General features: G+C 28.7%; 3 protein-coding genes and 2 pseudogenes across 5 annotated transcripts, besides 7 other annotated features; 2 read left to right on the top strand and 3 right to left on the bottom strand.

Moving 5' to 3' along the window:
* Window positions 1–930: part of a mobile genetic element that runs on past the window's edge.
* Window positions 3–818: a mobile genetic element.
* A 1-nt stretch (window position 931) lies between the features above and the next one.
* Window positions 932–3,866: a mobile genetic element.
* Window positions 3,867–5,166: a mobile genetic element.
* Window positions 3,963–5,086, top strand: TVAGG3_0814370 (annotated as a pseudogene). The gene has a single exon. A coding segment is annotated over exon 1 (1,124 nt).
* Window positions 5,166–6,012: a mobile genetic element.
* Window positions 6,013–6,035: 23 nt separating this feature from the next.
* Window positions 6,036–8,348: a mobile genetic element.
* TVAGG3_0814340 (uncharacterized protein) lies at window positions 6,955–7,116 on the bottom strand (the record flags this gene model as incomplete). The annotated part of the gene is made up of 1 exon (XM_051247784.1): window positions 6,955–7,116. A coding segment is annotated over one exon (162 nt), but the record flags the coding sequence as incomplete, so codon positions are not given.
* A 150-nt stretch (window positions 8,349–8,498) lies between the features above and the next one.
* On the bottom strand, window positions 8,499–9,153 carry TVAGG3_0814320 (annotated as a pseudogene). The gene has a single exon. A coding segment is annotated over exon 1 (655 nt).
* Window positions 9,154–12,093: 2,940 nt separating this feature from the next.
* On the top strand, window positions 12,094–12,672 carry TVAGG3_0814310 (2-5A-dependent ribonuclease family; the record flags this gene model as incomplete). The annotated part of the gene is made up of 1 exon (XM_001290281.2): window positions 12,094–12,672. The coding sequence occupies one exon, from the start codon at window positions 12,094–12,096 to the stop codon at window positions 12,670–12,672; it is 579 nt and encodes a 192-aa protein (XP_001290282.2).
* A 409-nt stretch (window positions 12,673–13,081) lies between these two features.
* Window positions 13,082–13,208: a mobile genetic element.
* An 80-nt stretch (window positions 13,209–13,288) lies between these two features.
* TVAGG3_0814290 (uncharacterized protein) lies at window positions 13,289–15,298 on the bottom strand (the record flags this gene model as incomplete). The annotated part of the gene is made up of 1 exon (XM_051247783.1): window positions 13,707–14,729. One exon carries the CDS (start codon window positions 14,727–14,729, stop codon window positions 13,707–13,709), a length of 1,023 nt encoding a protein of 340 aa, XP_051083258.1.
* Between the last annotated feature and the right edge of the window lie 90 nt (window positions 15,299–15,388).

The raw sequence follows: 15,388 nt of genomic DNA, 5'->3' as shown, positions 1-15,388 counted from the left end.
TGGAGATATAAAAATTGCTCACATTTGCTCACATTTTGGCACTTTTTTGTACGTTTGTCAAAAATTGTGAGGAAGATCTCACAAAAATAGTCAAAATGTGAGCAAATTTTGAGAAGTGCTCACATTTTGACATACGATTATTTTCATACGTTTTTTTGATGAATTCTAATAAAACTTCATTACCACTTTCAGAACGAAGCGTAACTTTTCAGCACGTAACGCTCTATCATGTGTAGTGACATATTATTCAAAAAAACTCAGATTGCTTATCTTATAATAACAATTTCATTAGAAAAAATGCACGATTTCACGCTAAAACTTTGAAGCAATTCTTAAATTCGGATAAAAAATCGATATGTATTACACTTTAAACTTCAAAAAATGGTTCAAAATTTAGACTTAGTTTATCTTAACAATATAGCAGATTTTAAGCCGAACAAGTAGGAGTAATAGAAATAGCTCTTGAAAATAATTACAATTAGTAATATGTAAGTCAAAGTTCGAGTATTCTAATAAATAAACGTTCCGGATTTTCTTTACTACAAGAATCAATACTTAATATATAGAAGCAACAGTAAAAACTTATTAGAGATTCAAAAAGAAAGTTGACTAAAGAGAATCTTTTTATATAAGTAATTTTATTTTTTTGAAATACGAGATCGAATAAACATGTATTTTATTTTATTACTATAATAATACGTTTTTACATAGTAAGAAAGTTTAGAGACTGAAATGAAATTAAAAATTGAGAAAAAAATAAAGCTTTTCTATAAAAATTCATATTAATATATAGTATAATGATATTACAATTTATTGATAGTTGTGTTAGAAAAAAGGTACATTCACTATTTTTGACAAAATTTTAAATTTTCATGGGGTTGTAAATCTTATAATAACTAGATGAATAAGGAATAAATCCCAGTATGATGTAGTTATTTGTTGTTAATTCGAATGTGTTTAGAGGTAAACTTAGCTTGTGAGATATATATAAATAAAGTGTTAATGCTTTAACCGCTCTTGGTGGAATGACATATAATTTTGTATCCTTATAAATAAATTTAATGTAGTTTTCCATTTTTGTCACTTTTTAAGATCTTACAAAATATAGTTGATTTTTATCACTATTGAAATAAGATAAATAATGTAAGGACTCTAATTTTGTTATAAATATGAATGAAAACAGTAAAATGGATAACTTAAATATATAAAAATAAATATTGGAACAAAGCTATAACAAATTTTCATTCTTATTTATAAATTGATAAACCAAAGTAATACATTTTATTACATTTCGTGTAACATATACTAATATATAGATATTTTTTGAGATAATGTATTTATCTGTAAAAATTGTATGTGATCAAATTTGATTGATAAATTTATTCAGTAATAATAAATTGCATGTACAATATATTATTGTCTTGCCATTTTTTTGCTCATAATAAAAAATCTTTAAAAATGATAACAATAAAAGAGTATTAAGTAAAAATTTATACATCCAAAATATATTTCAGTAACAGCATAATACGCCTATGCTAATTTTTAGTTCTTAAATTAAATAGATGTCCCTAATCCCATAGATATTCACCAAACTTGGCAAATTCTGAACGTGATCTACATATCCCTAGCAAGTAGATCATATTGGTATACGTATCTTGATCAAATAAAAAGAATATTTGTTGAATAATTTCTGTTCAAATTAAAAGTTCTTCAACTTACGGTAAATCTATCTGCCTTAAAAAGTATTACGATATTATGCAAAGTCAATTTTCTCCAAAAAATATTTGAAGATGATACTTTAAGTATACCAAAAATACAAGAATTTTGAGAGAACTCAATGAATTTTTGTGAAGGTGGAGTTAAATTGAGAAGATTTTTGGTCAGAGAAAAACAAAAATTACTATCTGATAAAATGGTATTAAAATGAAAAAAGTTTAAACAAAGGAAATGAAGAATTTATATTATATTAGAATTTAAAGAGTAAATATAAAAGATTGAAAGAAAGAATAATAATAGGATTCTTGAATGCAACATTTGGAATGATGTTTCCAGTTGTAGATGTGTTAAGCAAAGAGAGATAATGATAGTTTCTTGAGTTTTGAGTTAAGCTTGTTGTAGATGAGAGAGAAATTTTGACGAGACTGAGGAACTTCATTTGGAATGATGTTTCCAGTTGTAGATGTGTTAAGCAAAGAGAGATAATGATAGTTTCTTGAGTTTTTGCAATTAACCATCCTCAATGACTATTGTTTTAATATAATTTTTAAATTTTTTAAAACTGACATTTTAGTTGTATATTTTTTCTAACAAAGGTACATTCACTAGGTGATAACAGTAAAATGGGATGAAAATATGATAAATAGCATCCCTATATAGTGCCAAACAATATTTATACGGGCCAAAAAAATTTGGCTAGAGATTTGGCGAGTTATAAAACTTAGAAAATTGAGAGGGATTTTTATTTTTGAATTTTTTTGGAAAGTTAAAATTGCGATTAAAAATCGATTTCCAGGAGAACTAAGCATCTCATCATATATTTAAATCGATAAAAATATTAAATAATAGTTGAATAGTATAACAACGTGAAATTATGGCTGAATCTACAGAAAAAATGAACATATTTGACATTTTTGAAAATTCATACGTTAGATGGTGACAGACTCATAAACTATACTTTAGCTAAGATTGATATATGGTTTCAACAACACATGGTTAAAATTGTAAAAATATTTTAGATTTCAAAAAGGTTATATGGTAATATAATGGAACAAAGTCAACAAATAGCATGTTAAATATGTTATAATTAACTTTTTATTAGATCCAAAGTAGATATCGAATGGTTTCCAGCTTTATGGTTAAATATTTTCTTTTCGAGCTTCTCTTTAACTGTATTAAGGTTGTAAATTTTTGATGCTAGAAACTATGGAATCTTCTTTGCTGCTGCATTTTTCTTGAGAGTTCTTGCAATTTCGAATAGATCTGCGCATTGTATGAAATTGAGGCTTTAAAATATCTTGAAAACAGAATAGGACTGCTTTTCCAAAGGAATGCTTACTTGTAAATCAGAGAGTTTCAAAATTGAGAGCAAGATTATCATCATAACTTTCGATTTTGCTGCGAAAAAGGAAGACAAGTAATTAACAAATCATTTACTGTTGTTCATCAAAAGAAGAAAACTTTGATAACAAACTAATGATGATAAAATCAAGCTATCTTTTAATATTTTAAATTGATAAACATTCATAAATGGTTTAAAATATTTTCTTTTTAATTTCTATAAGATATTATCATGATTATATAATAAAATTTATATTTTTATTCAAAAAGGCAATATTTCAAACTTTTAATTTCAAAATCTTAATTCTGCAATAAGTGTATTTAATTGTAGCAATTTAATGATCCTTCGTCATGCTTAGCAATTTGGAACTCATAAATTAATGATTTCTTCAAGTAAAATTCTGCATTATTTCAAAAGTCAATAATTCTCTAGTAACTTTTTTCTTCAAACCCTAACCATTATATTATATGTATAATGGAGAATAATTGCAAAGAAAGATAGCCGAATTTACTGGGTAGTTCTTGTGATGCGAAATAATTGCAAATTAACACATAGTTTTAACAGCATCAATCTCTTTTTGCTCTCATTTAAATGCATTCGCACACTTTAATTTTGAAATATAAGAGTTTTGGAAATTATCAAATTTATCTGCTCAAATACTATAGATCTTCATAAGTGTTAATAGAATCACCAGCCTTACATATAGTGTTTAATATAATGATGCACATCATACTGGGATTTATTCCTTATTCATCTAGTTATTATAAGATTTACAACCCCATGAAAATTTAAAATTTTGTCAAAAATATAGGGTGTCCAAAGGTGCGTTTAGCACAGCGCTCTATATGAGACTATTAAAGGAGATATATGCTGATTATAAATATATAATAAAAAATATGAATATATGTATATGATGAGTATGTTGTATTTTGGCGCCATGCCGGTATATAAAATGAATTGTGAGACAAGAGGCGGTTTCGCGGGAAATTTTGGCGGGTTTTTTTTCATTTTTTTAATGAATCATAAATAAAACATCCTCGCTCTTGCAAAAAAATGCAAAGACTGTAAAAAAATCTACGAGACATTGGTAAAATGCTTCGGTATGGATGCTCCTAGCTATTCCACTGTAACGTATCATGTTAGGATGTATCACTTCATGAACAAAAAGGCGCCCATCATAAAAATTGACAAAAATCGCCGGATCAAAGAAAAATCAAAGCAATTCTTCAAGTGCTAGATGAAGACCCAAGAGCATCACTCAGAAGGATAGAGGAGATGACAAAGATACCACGTACAACAGTCAGTTATTATCTGCACAATTATTTGAACTAAAACTAGCGTATACACGTTGGGTTCCGCACAACCTTAATTCAGTTCAAAAAAAATCTAGAGTCCAATCTTCGAAAGAGCTCCTCTCTATATTGGGTGCGTATCAATCCAAGAAGTTTCGCTTTTTAGTAACAGGGGACGAGTCTTGGTTTCAATATGCAACAGAAGCCAAAATCATGTGGATCCCGAAGGATGAAAATCCGCAAATTCCCGAAGAAAAAAATTGACACACCAATGATGATGTTGTCGGTTTTTTGGGGCGTGAATGGCATCATCGCAATTGATATTCTTCAAAAACCTAATACGATGAATGCTCAGTATCTAATTGACAATGTTCTTACTCAAATTATCAATTCTGATGAGTTTGAGAAATCCAAACAACAAAAACAAAAGTTTGCAATTCATTTTGATAATTCAAGAGTTCACAAAAGTCATAAGGTAATGAATTACTTTGGTGGAAAAACAATGTCAAAGTTGTTCCAAACCCAATTTATTCACCTGATATTGCACCCTCTGACTTTTATTTTCGGCACGCTAAAAAAGAGAGCTGAAGGACGCGAATTCGCGAGTCCAGATGATCTTGAAAATTTTGTAAGAGAGCAATTTGAGCAATTTTCTCATGATGATTTAAAGCGTGTCTTTCAAGCCTGGATCGATCGCTGCGAACGCGTGATTGAATCCAATGGTGATTATATTTAAATAAACTTTATATATATGTAACTTGTTTATTTCTATTCGCAGTATTCAGGTTTGTGCTAAACACACCTTTGGACACCCTATAGTGAATGTACCTTTTTTCTAACACAACTATCAATAAATTGTAATATCATTATACTATATATTAATATGAATTTTTATAGAAAAGCTTTATTTTTTTCTCAATTTTTAATTTCATTTCAGTCTCTAAACTTTCTTACTATGTAAAAACGTATTATTGTAGTAATAAAATAAAATACATGTTTTATTCGATCTCGTATTTCAAAAAAATAAAATTACTTATATAAAAAGATTCTCTTTAGTCAACTTTCTTTTTGAATCTCTAATAAGTTTTTACTGTTGTTCTATATATTAAGTATTGATTCTTGTAGTAAAGAAAATCCGGAACGTTATTTATTAGAATACTCGAACTTTGACTTACATATTACTAATTGTAATTATTTTCAAGAGCTATTTCTATTACTCCTACTTGTTCGGCTTAAAATCTGCTATATTGTTAAGATAAACTAAGTCTAAATTTTGAACCATTTTTTGAAGTTTAAAGTGTAATACATATCGATTTTTTATCCGAATTTAAGAATTGCTTCAAAGTTTTAGCGTGAAATCGTGCATTTTTTCTAATGAAATTGTTATTATAAGATAAGCAATCTGAGTTTTTTTGAATAATATGTCACTACACATGATAGAGCGTTACGTGCTGAAAAGTTACGCTTCGTTCTGAAAGTGGTAATGAAGTTTTATTAGAATTCATCAAAAAAACGTATGAAAATAATCGTATGTCAAAATGTGAGCACTTCTCAAAATTTGCTCACATTTTGACTATTTTTGTGAGATCTTCCTCACAATTTTTTGACAAACGTACAAAAAAGTGCCAAAATGTGAGCAAATGTGAGCAATTTTTATATCTCATGCTTGAATATTAAATAGCCTTAACGAAGAATTTTTCAAGTGATATTTTATATTCATCAACTATTTTATTATAAATATCATTATATGTTAAATGAAGTTCAGTTGTTGTTCCGTTCTTTGATATCTTAATTGTGCTAATATCCTTTATAGGATTTATTTTTGCAACTGTTCCGCAGCATGAAACCTCATCATCTATGAAAAATTGAATCTTAACGTCTGAATCTTGAACATCACAAAGAATGGTGATAATGTGAATTAATGATTCATAAGGTAAAATAATTAACCGGATTGATCAATTAAATTTATTATTGAATCATAATTATTAATTATTATATCACGGTAAATTTTCATTAATTCAGAATTAATGTCTATTTTATATGGGTTATCAAGTGGTGCTGGGTATGTTGGATAAGTGGGAATTTCAACAGGTTCTTTACCGGGTTCAGATAAAATGATTGGGTCTCCATCTTCTTTATTTTGCTCCTCCTCCTTTTTCGGTAAGTCACGAGTTAATAAATTTGGTTGAGTTGCTGACCTTGTTAATTCAGGGTTAACATTAACTTTAACATTTTGAATAATTTGATTTTCATCATTTACGTTATAAAACCGTAATCTCTGCTTTTGCGTTAGTGTTCTTTTGACTAGTGAAACGTCTTCTCATTTATAATCGAATAAAAAAATATATTTAAACTTTTATTTTGCTGGAAGTTTTGAATCTATTATTCCCTGTATTTGTTCTTGAAGATGATTTTTAGCTGATTCATTGTAATTAATAGACCTAATATATTCATTAATTGCATTCTTATAATCATCTGATTTCTCAAATTTTCTTTTATCTGATTCCTTAACTAAATCATAAGTTAAACCACGTTGCTGATATGATGGTTTCTTAATTAAATCTTTGAATGCTTGAGATAAAGCACCTGATGCAATTCTTGCTACTATAATTGGTTGGAATTGTTGTTTAAGTTCATCTTTAACATTTGCGAAAACTGGATCGAATAAAGCAACTTTAAAGAATTTCTTAGCTGAAATTTCAGGTCTAATATTGCATATTGACCATCAAACTGGTTAGAATATCGTTGGTAATCCATCCGGTCCCTCTTCAATAGCATTTAATTCTTCATTGAAATAAGAATATGGATTATAACGGTATGAATTAATTGGACCATTTTCACCTTCTCCAATGTATTGTTTAACAGCTTTTCCATTTTCATCAAATTGCATAGGATAACGTTCATTATATGCTTTACGTTTAGGATAATCAGTTATAGTTAATTTATAACCATTTATGACTTTAATATTACCTTGACCATCAGTAACGAAAACTTCATTTATACCATCAGGTTTTCCATCAGGACCCGTAATGTCTGCTTCGTGTGCTTCCCAATTTGGGCCATGACGTTTGGCATATGCTTGAGCTTCTGGTAATGTTAAAACGTTTCTCATTTGTTTAACATCTTTTTGAAGACCAGCAACAATATGAACTAATTCTTTCATTCCATCAGGAACTTTCATAGTTCTATTATATGCACCCTTTTTGTTTGTTCCTTGTTTTAATGGAACCTGTAGAAGATTTGCTATTTCTGTCATGTTTAATTATAAATAAAAAATAAAAATTAATTATAAAAAGTTAATCAAATTTAACACCTCCTTTATTTAAATCAACTATTATTTTTCCATGTTCACCTAATTGCTGATATTGTGTGTAAAGTTCATTAATGCTCATTGGTAAATTCACTTGATAAAGCATAACGTTCAACTGTTGACGACTAAACCCACTGAAAATGAAAAGGGTTGATAGATTTGATTTAATGTTTGTGCTTAATGCTTTGAAGTATTGAACAGCCATGAAGAATGAACACTGAATGTGTCGACATTGAGTTAATAATTGATTAAAATATGATTTCTCATTTGTTATTAGTTTTGATTTCACTGCATCATCTAGAAAAATGAGTGAATGCAAAAATTCTCTATCAAAATTTGAAATAGAAAGTGTTTCAAATAATTCATCCCGTTGTTTATCAATAATTTTATCCTCTAATCCTTGCTTCTTGATTGTATTATATAATTCTTTATACATTAAAAAGTTTTTTAAATAATCTTCTGCTTCTTCTTGTGATAAATAAATAATTGGAATTTTGATTAAATGCTTTAAAGATTCAAATGTATCATCTGAAAGTGAACCTGAACGGTTGATATAAATTAACACATGTGAATAGGGGGAAGTGTTAGCAATAATGATAATTTGTTTTAATATCGTTAATGTTTTACCTTTATTTTGTTTACCAATTGCTGCAGTGATTGAATTTAAGTAACATTCAGAATATGGAATTTTCATTAATTTTTCCTTTGAGAGATTATTTTTATTATTACTCAATGCTTCATTAATCATATCATCTATGTATGTATTATATACTCCTGTTAATTCTTCATAAGGAGTGGATGAATTTAAATCCATTTAATCAAAAATAAATTTATAATTTTAAACATTTCTATTCATCAATATTTCATCATATGAACTTCTATACTGTGGTGGTGTACCTGTTGGATGATATTTCAAACCTTCATCTGGTGTCCATGTCCAATATGTAGTCCTAGTAAACCAAACCTGAGGAGGATTTGTCACCTTTGAACAGTAAGTGTCATTTTCACCCTGAATGATTGGATATGCTTTCACTTGTACTGTAACTTGTGAGTTGAAAGTTTTTAATCCATCAAAGAATATACCCGCTCCATCACGTTGAACTGGAATAGTGCATAAGAATGAAGTTTGGTCTTTCCATGTTCTAGCTAATGGCGTGCCATCATCTGCATTCAGTGGTCTAGTTAATGAGTCCTCGTATTCTTCTGTGCATTCATTCACCCCATCTAAATCAGAAGCTTGAAGCATACGTGTAAAGAATATGTCACCCACTGTGGTCATCGCTTGATCGGGGAAGTTTCTGGAATCTATAGTGACCTGAAGACCTCGAAGCATTGGATTTTCTAAAACTGTTCTTTGCATTGCATTCTTCGGAAATGCTAACACAACATCTGTAACATTATGAAGAGCGTATGAGAAATCTGAACCGATACCTTCAGGAGTGATGCAACCTCCATTTAGTGAACGAACGTCAATATGTTGAGCTGGAATCATGAATGGATCTTCCTTACTGAATAAACGTGGTATTGCTTTAACTGATTCTTCAATTAAACCATATCCTGGTGTAATGCATTTATCCTCTAAAACTTCCATCTTTGTGCATGAAATAATAACGTCATCAACTGTTGCGTCAGCAGATGTAGCGGCTAAACTTGTAATTAATTTGGCAGGAAGTCCGATTTGTTGGAATTTGCGATCATATTTATAAACATGATTCATAATCTTTTCATAATTTTCATCAGTTATCTTTTCATAAACGTAATTTTGTAAATCAGCAACTCTTAACGGGTCAACCTGACAAAATACTAAAGTATCCCTGAAAACATAATATTTAAGAATGATATCACCAAATGATTTAGGATAATCATCGAACGCCTGAATGCTAACAAATCATTTACCGGAATAATCATATCAAAAGTGACATCAACTTCTTCATTTGCTTTCTTGAAAACTTCTGAAGGGTTAATATATTTACCACATACTGAGTTATCATATTTTTGAACATTATTATATAACGAATGAACAAACTTTTTAACTTTCCTTTCTGATTTTGGTTTATATGTTGCAAATGCAAAAGATTCACGGGCGCAATCCATCTGAAGATAACTGGCATCACCTCTTTCGGTTTCTACTTCTAATTGTTTAAAGCTTTGATTTGATGATTTGTAACCAACGAATAAACGCATGCATTTAAAAGCGGCATCACATGTGAAAGCTTTATTTGAAACTAGAGTCGCTTTAACTTTGCGTTTAATATATGTGTCACCTAATTGGTTCACATCATGAGCCGGATTTGTAATTCTTAAATGAGTTTGTTTATCATCAAAATATGGAGCATCAGAGTCATAACATGAACTTTCAAGTTCTCTATAATATCTTCTACCGTCATTCTTTGCGAATATTTCATTTATCTTTTCGAATGAATGAAACACATTTCCATTAATCGGTTTAGTATTTGGCACCAAATAGTTAGTCGTCATTTATTAATAAATAAAAAATCAAAATTAAAAGATGAAAATGAATTTTTAATTTTAATGAAATAATCAACTATGGCCGCGGGTATATTTAAGAAACTGTGGGATAAAGTAAAAAGAGGAGCGCATAAAGTTTGGGAAACATTGAAGAAGGGAGCAAATTGGATATTTAAGAATAAAGAAGCAATTAGTGACATTGCTGAATCAATAACACCAAAAGCTGCCCCAATAAGAGAAGTATTAAATAAAGGAGAAAAAGTTTATCAAAGACTTCAACCAATACTAAGATAAAAATAATATTTATTTATTTTTCCACTATCTACCTCCTATTTTATTAAGTATTCCTTCAGCAATTCCACCAACTGCGTTACCTGCTTGTGCTCCCATCGCTGGATTACCTGCTTTAGTACCTAATACTCCACCTATGATAGTTCCTGCCGTTTTCGCTACTGGTGCTAAAAAGTTTGCTACAGGTTTAATAATCTTTTTATAAACCCAACCCGCAGCTTTCTTAATTCCATCCCATAATTTTTTAAAGAATCCTGCCGCCATTTCTGATTTAATATTAATTAAAAAATATATTTCATCACTTATATTCTAATTTTTATTTAATGATAAATGAAACCGATTTTAAAAATAAATGAAACAGAGGAGAAAGAAATAAATGAAAGTGAAAATGTTCAACAAAAAATAAACGTTGTTAAACCAATTACTGAAATAAAAATTTTTTCATCTGTTGAAGAATTTAATGACTATTATGCTAATAATAAAAAATTATTTGAAGAATTGACAACATGTAAATTGAATAAAATGTTTAAAGTTGATGGATTCAAAATTTCAAAAATAAAAGGAGTGGTTAGTTTGAAATCTATTCCTCAATCAAGAATCACCGCATTAATGAAAATTGATGATTTAACAAAAAGAATAGAAGAGATTGAAGAAAGAATGAATCAAATAATTGATTTCATAAATTCAAAAATGTAAGACATTAATTTTTAAAGTTTATTTTTTATTCATGAAAATAATTATTTCTAATTTCTTTTACTCTCTCGTATATACTAGATTTAAAGAATTCAGAACATTTCCCATAATCTCCTAAATGTTTTCTTATCTCTAACGTGTGCCAGTTATTATATGAAACTGAATAAACTTTATCTTTATCTTTACACCTTTCATCACTTCCAATATATTTATATCTCAGTTTTGATTTAGCGTTTTCATATTCATTAGCGTTTAATAATTCACAGTCTTCCTTTTTAAATAAATGTTTTATGTATTCAGGATTTAATATTCTTCTTTTATATGCTCCTAACTTAGTTCTAAAGGTTTTTCTACAAAATTTAGGAATTCCATCCTCTTTAATGTCATCAATGATTTCCATTTCATTATTTTCAATTTCTTCTTCTCGTTTATGAGGTCTTTGATTATGACTCCATTGATTCCATGAAATTAAATATTCTTTATCATTATATTTATACCTCATTAGCTTATTTTGGCTTTCATATTCATTTAATAATTCACAATCTTCATTTTTAAATTGAAGTTTAACCCATTCAGGATTTAAACAATGTTTAATTAATCGCGGAATATCTGACATCGTCTGTATATAGATTCTTTTATAAAAGATAAAAAATAAATTATTTTAAAATTAATGTTAATTTTTTAATGATTTATAAATAAATATATTTTAATGCATCGTCTATATATAGACGTAACAAAAAAAGTCACTAAACCCATCATATCCTACTACTTTTGATGTTTAATTTTTTGACAAATACAAATTGTATGGAATATGCCGAAACAATGAATTGTTTAGTAGCAGTAATAGAATGCAATATTGAATTAGATGAAATTGATCAAAACAATATGCTTTTTTAAAACATTAGTATCTGATAAATCAAATAAATTGAATTTGTTACAGAATTCTTTAATTGTAAGAAGATGTTAACAATTAAAGTGTTATGTTGAGAGCAATTAATGGTCACACACGTGTTCTGCGACTTCTTCTTTCTGATCCATCCATTGATGTCAATGCCACTAACAACTCATCACGTACAGCATTGATCCGGGCAGCTCGTGACGGACATTTCGAAGCTTTAGAACTTCTCTTGAGTTTTCCAGGCATCGAGAAGAACATCGTCGACAAGAAGAATCGCAGTGCTCTTCATTACGCAGTTCTTCTCCACCACAAACAGTGCGTTGAGTGTCTTCTGAACGACAAAGATGTCAATCCACAACTTCCTGATGATTCTAGTTTCACACCTCTTCACATCGCTGCATCTAATGATTTCTCAGACTTAATACGTCTTTTCGCCGATCGAGATGACGTTGACTTGAACTGCGTCGACTCAATCCAGTGGACACCTCTCCATGTTGCCGCTAAATGCGGCTCAACTAGTTTCGTCGAAGAGTTGCTTCAACACGAAAATGTCGATGTCAACCGTCAGAACTTGATGAAGCGAACTCCTATTTTCAACGCTATTGAAAACGAAAAAATCGAAGTTGTCAAAGTTCTCTTTCTCGTGAAGATCTCGATTTGAGTGTTGTTGACAGCGAAGGACACACAGCTAAAGACGTCGCACTCCAGACAAAGAACGAAGATATCATTAATCTTCTTTTAAATAAATGAGTTTTTTTATTTTTTTTGTTTGTAAAAAAATTATTTTTAATAATAAAAAACGATAATAATAAATCCTTGAAAAATTAACGCACTTGTCTAAAGGAAAATGATAAATGATGTTACGTATTGGAAGCATATTTATCCTGCTTTACAGAAATATGTTGAAAAGTGAGTAAAGTTATGAATAAACTGATCCTAGTGAATGATATTGTATTACACAGAAATTGAATGCGACATTTGAAATTGTTTGCAATAGCGAGAGAATAGATTATTGAATGACAAAAATGCATCTTGAGTGTCTTTACTTATACTTGTAATGACAAATGTTCTTAAGGGTGCACTTACGCGTATCTGACTTTAATTCAAATTTCTGACAAATGGCGTGAAGTGTCATTGAAAATTAACCTTAAACATCTGAATCGAAGGACATGTAATACAGGTGTAAGTGCACTCTTAAGAAAAATTTTCCACTTCAAGATAGCAATGATATAATAGAATTGAATAAGAAATCGTTAAATTTATTATCCAACATCTCCCCAAGATACAATGTCCAATCATTTGTAAACGAAGAATATTACAAAATATCATCGAAATAACAATAATTCTTTTTGCTATAGTTTTATTCTTTCTGTCATAGCAAATTTCTATTATAATATTGAACTCTTTATTGAAATATCAGTTTGTTAATACTTAGATGCCTTACAAAGAAAACCTATTTCGAAATTAAGAGCCATGTTCCCGATATTATTGCATTACTATATCAGTACTAATTATTTAAATTCACTGTAACAAATACGAACTCTTTGAAAATTAAATTGAGAAATCAAGCCGCATCATCTTTTGAATATAAAGTTTTTCATATTTCAATTGATATTAAACAATTGATGAATGCTTTCGTTAATAATGGTCTTTAATTACAATTTTTTGATTATATAAATTCATAAATCATGAATATTAACGCCTTCGTCTAAAGGAAAATTGATGATATAAATCAAAAGCAGATCTCATAGGCTTTTTATCTATAATAGGAAACTCAGCTTCACACAGATATGATGAAAAGTGTGAAAGATTATGAATAGAAGATGTATTTTGAACATTATTTGTTGTAACTGATTTATTTGTTTTACCTATTCTGTCACAGAAAGAATCTTTAACTGTAATTGAACCAGAATCATCTTGAAAAAATTCTACTCCTGGCCCTGTGTTTCCAAGAAATGAACAGTTTTCAATAAGAACATTTGATCTCCTTGCATAGAATGTTCCCCAATTAGATTTTTTGTGTTCATTATTCAAAACATTACAAAAATTAAAATTATAGTTACCACGATTTAATTCTAAAATTAAATTATTTGATGTTGTGTTACAAAATGATGAATATGTTACGTTACTTAGACTTGTTGGAATATTTAGAAGTATTCCTGAGTCATAGTATGCTTCACAGAAACTTGTGTTGATTGATTTAACTTCAATATTTCCATATTGAAGATGATTTGTACAATATTTTTCTAAATTTCCGCATTCATAAAAAGAACTTTCATAAAGATAATTTTTATTATTTGATTTATCAACTAATTCAACATATGAATGATGTCCTTCAGAGTTTGTTTTTGATTTGTAGCCACATGTTCGGTATTGGACAATGGAACTATTACAGTTAAAGTAGAGAGATCCACCATCTGTATTACTGCTGCAGTTAGTAAATGAACAATATGAGTTAAGAAATTTATTTCTTGTATTCGTAAAATAAATGGCACTATTAGTTGTAATGGTGATGAATATACAGTTATATAAGAAGCATTCATTATTTGTTGATCTAGCCGTAACGTTTGTACCTTGAATTGGTTCTGAATTAGGTTGTGTATTGTAAAATAGCTTCCAAACATTATTAGGTGATTGATCAAAGTGTAAATTATTCATAGTTGATGTGTGTTTTGATACTGTTATCTGAAAATCGTGATTGAATTTCATTGTTTTCATCAAAAAAATGAATCGGCATTATTTGACATTTCAATGATGTAAATGTCAAATAATGCCGATTCATTTGAATCTTATATTCAAGTTATGAAATTGCGATTCTTTTAGCTGTCATCAGCATTTTAACAGCTAGTGCATGGAAACAATGATGTAAATCATTCTAATCTTATATAAAAACATCGATTTTGCTGATTAAATTTTTGGATTTCGTAATAAAATGATCAATATTGTAAATAATTAAAGCTATTGTACTTACACATGATTTGTATATTATAAAATGTATGAAATATCGACTTAATTCGCTTGAAAATTTGAAATAGGGAGAATTTTTATATAAAACGCCTAATATCTAACAATTATTACATTAAATGAATACTTAAATTTGAGTAATCGATGATTTATATGAATTCTCTGGTCTGAATAAAGAATATCGAAAATTAGTTTGATTTTGGGGTTGTTTTGATAGTATTGTCAAATGTAATGATGTAAAAACATGAATTTATTAGTAAATACATGCTCGTGTTTGAGTAAAAATAGATATTTGTTGTTGTGAAATAAGTATTTGATTTCTTGTAAATCTTGAATGAAAACAATAAGTTCGTATCAATGGGAAAATCGAATATGTAGCTATTTAATTTGTATCAAAAGAATTTTTTAATGAG

Source organism: Trichomonas vaginalis, chromosome VI, assembly GCF_026262505.1.
Source record: "Trichomonas vaginalis G3 chromosome VI, whole genome shotgun sequence".
Classification (NCBI taxonomy): domain Eukaryota; phylum Parabasalia; order Trichomonadida; family Trichomonadidae; genus Trichomonas; species Trichomonas vaginalis.
The sequence above is the reverse complement of the archived record's forward strand: the minus strand, read 5'-3'. Positions and strand labels throughout refer to the sequence as shown.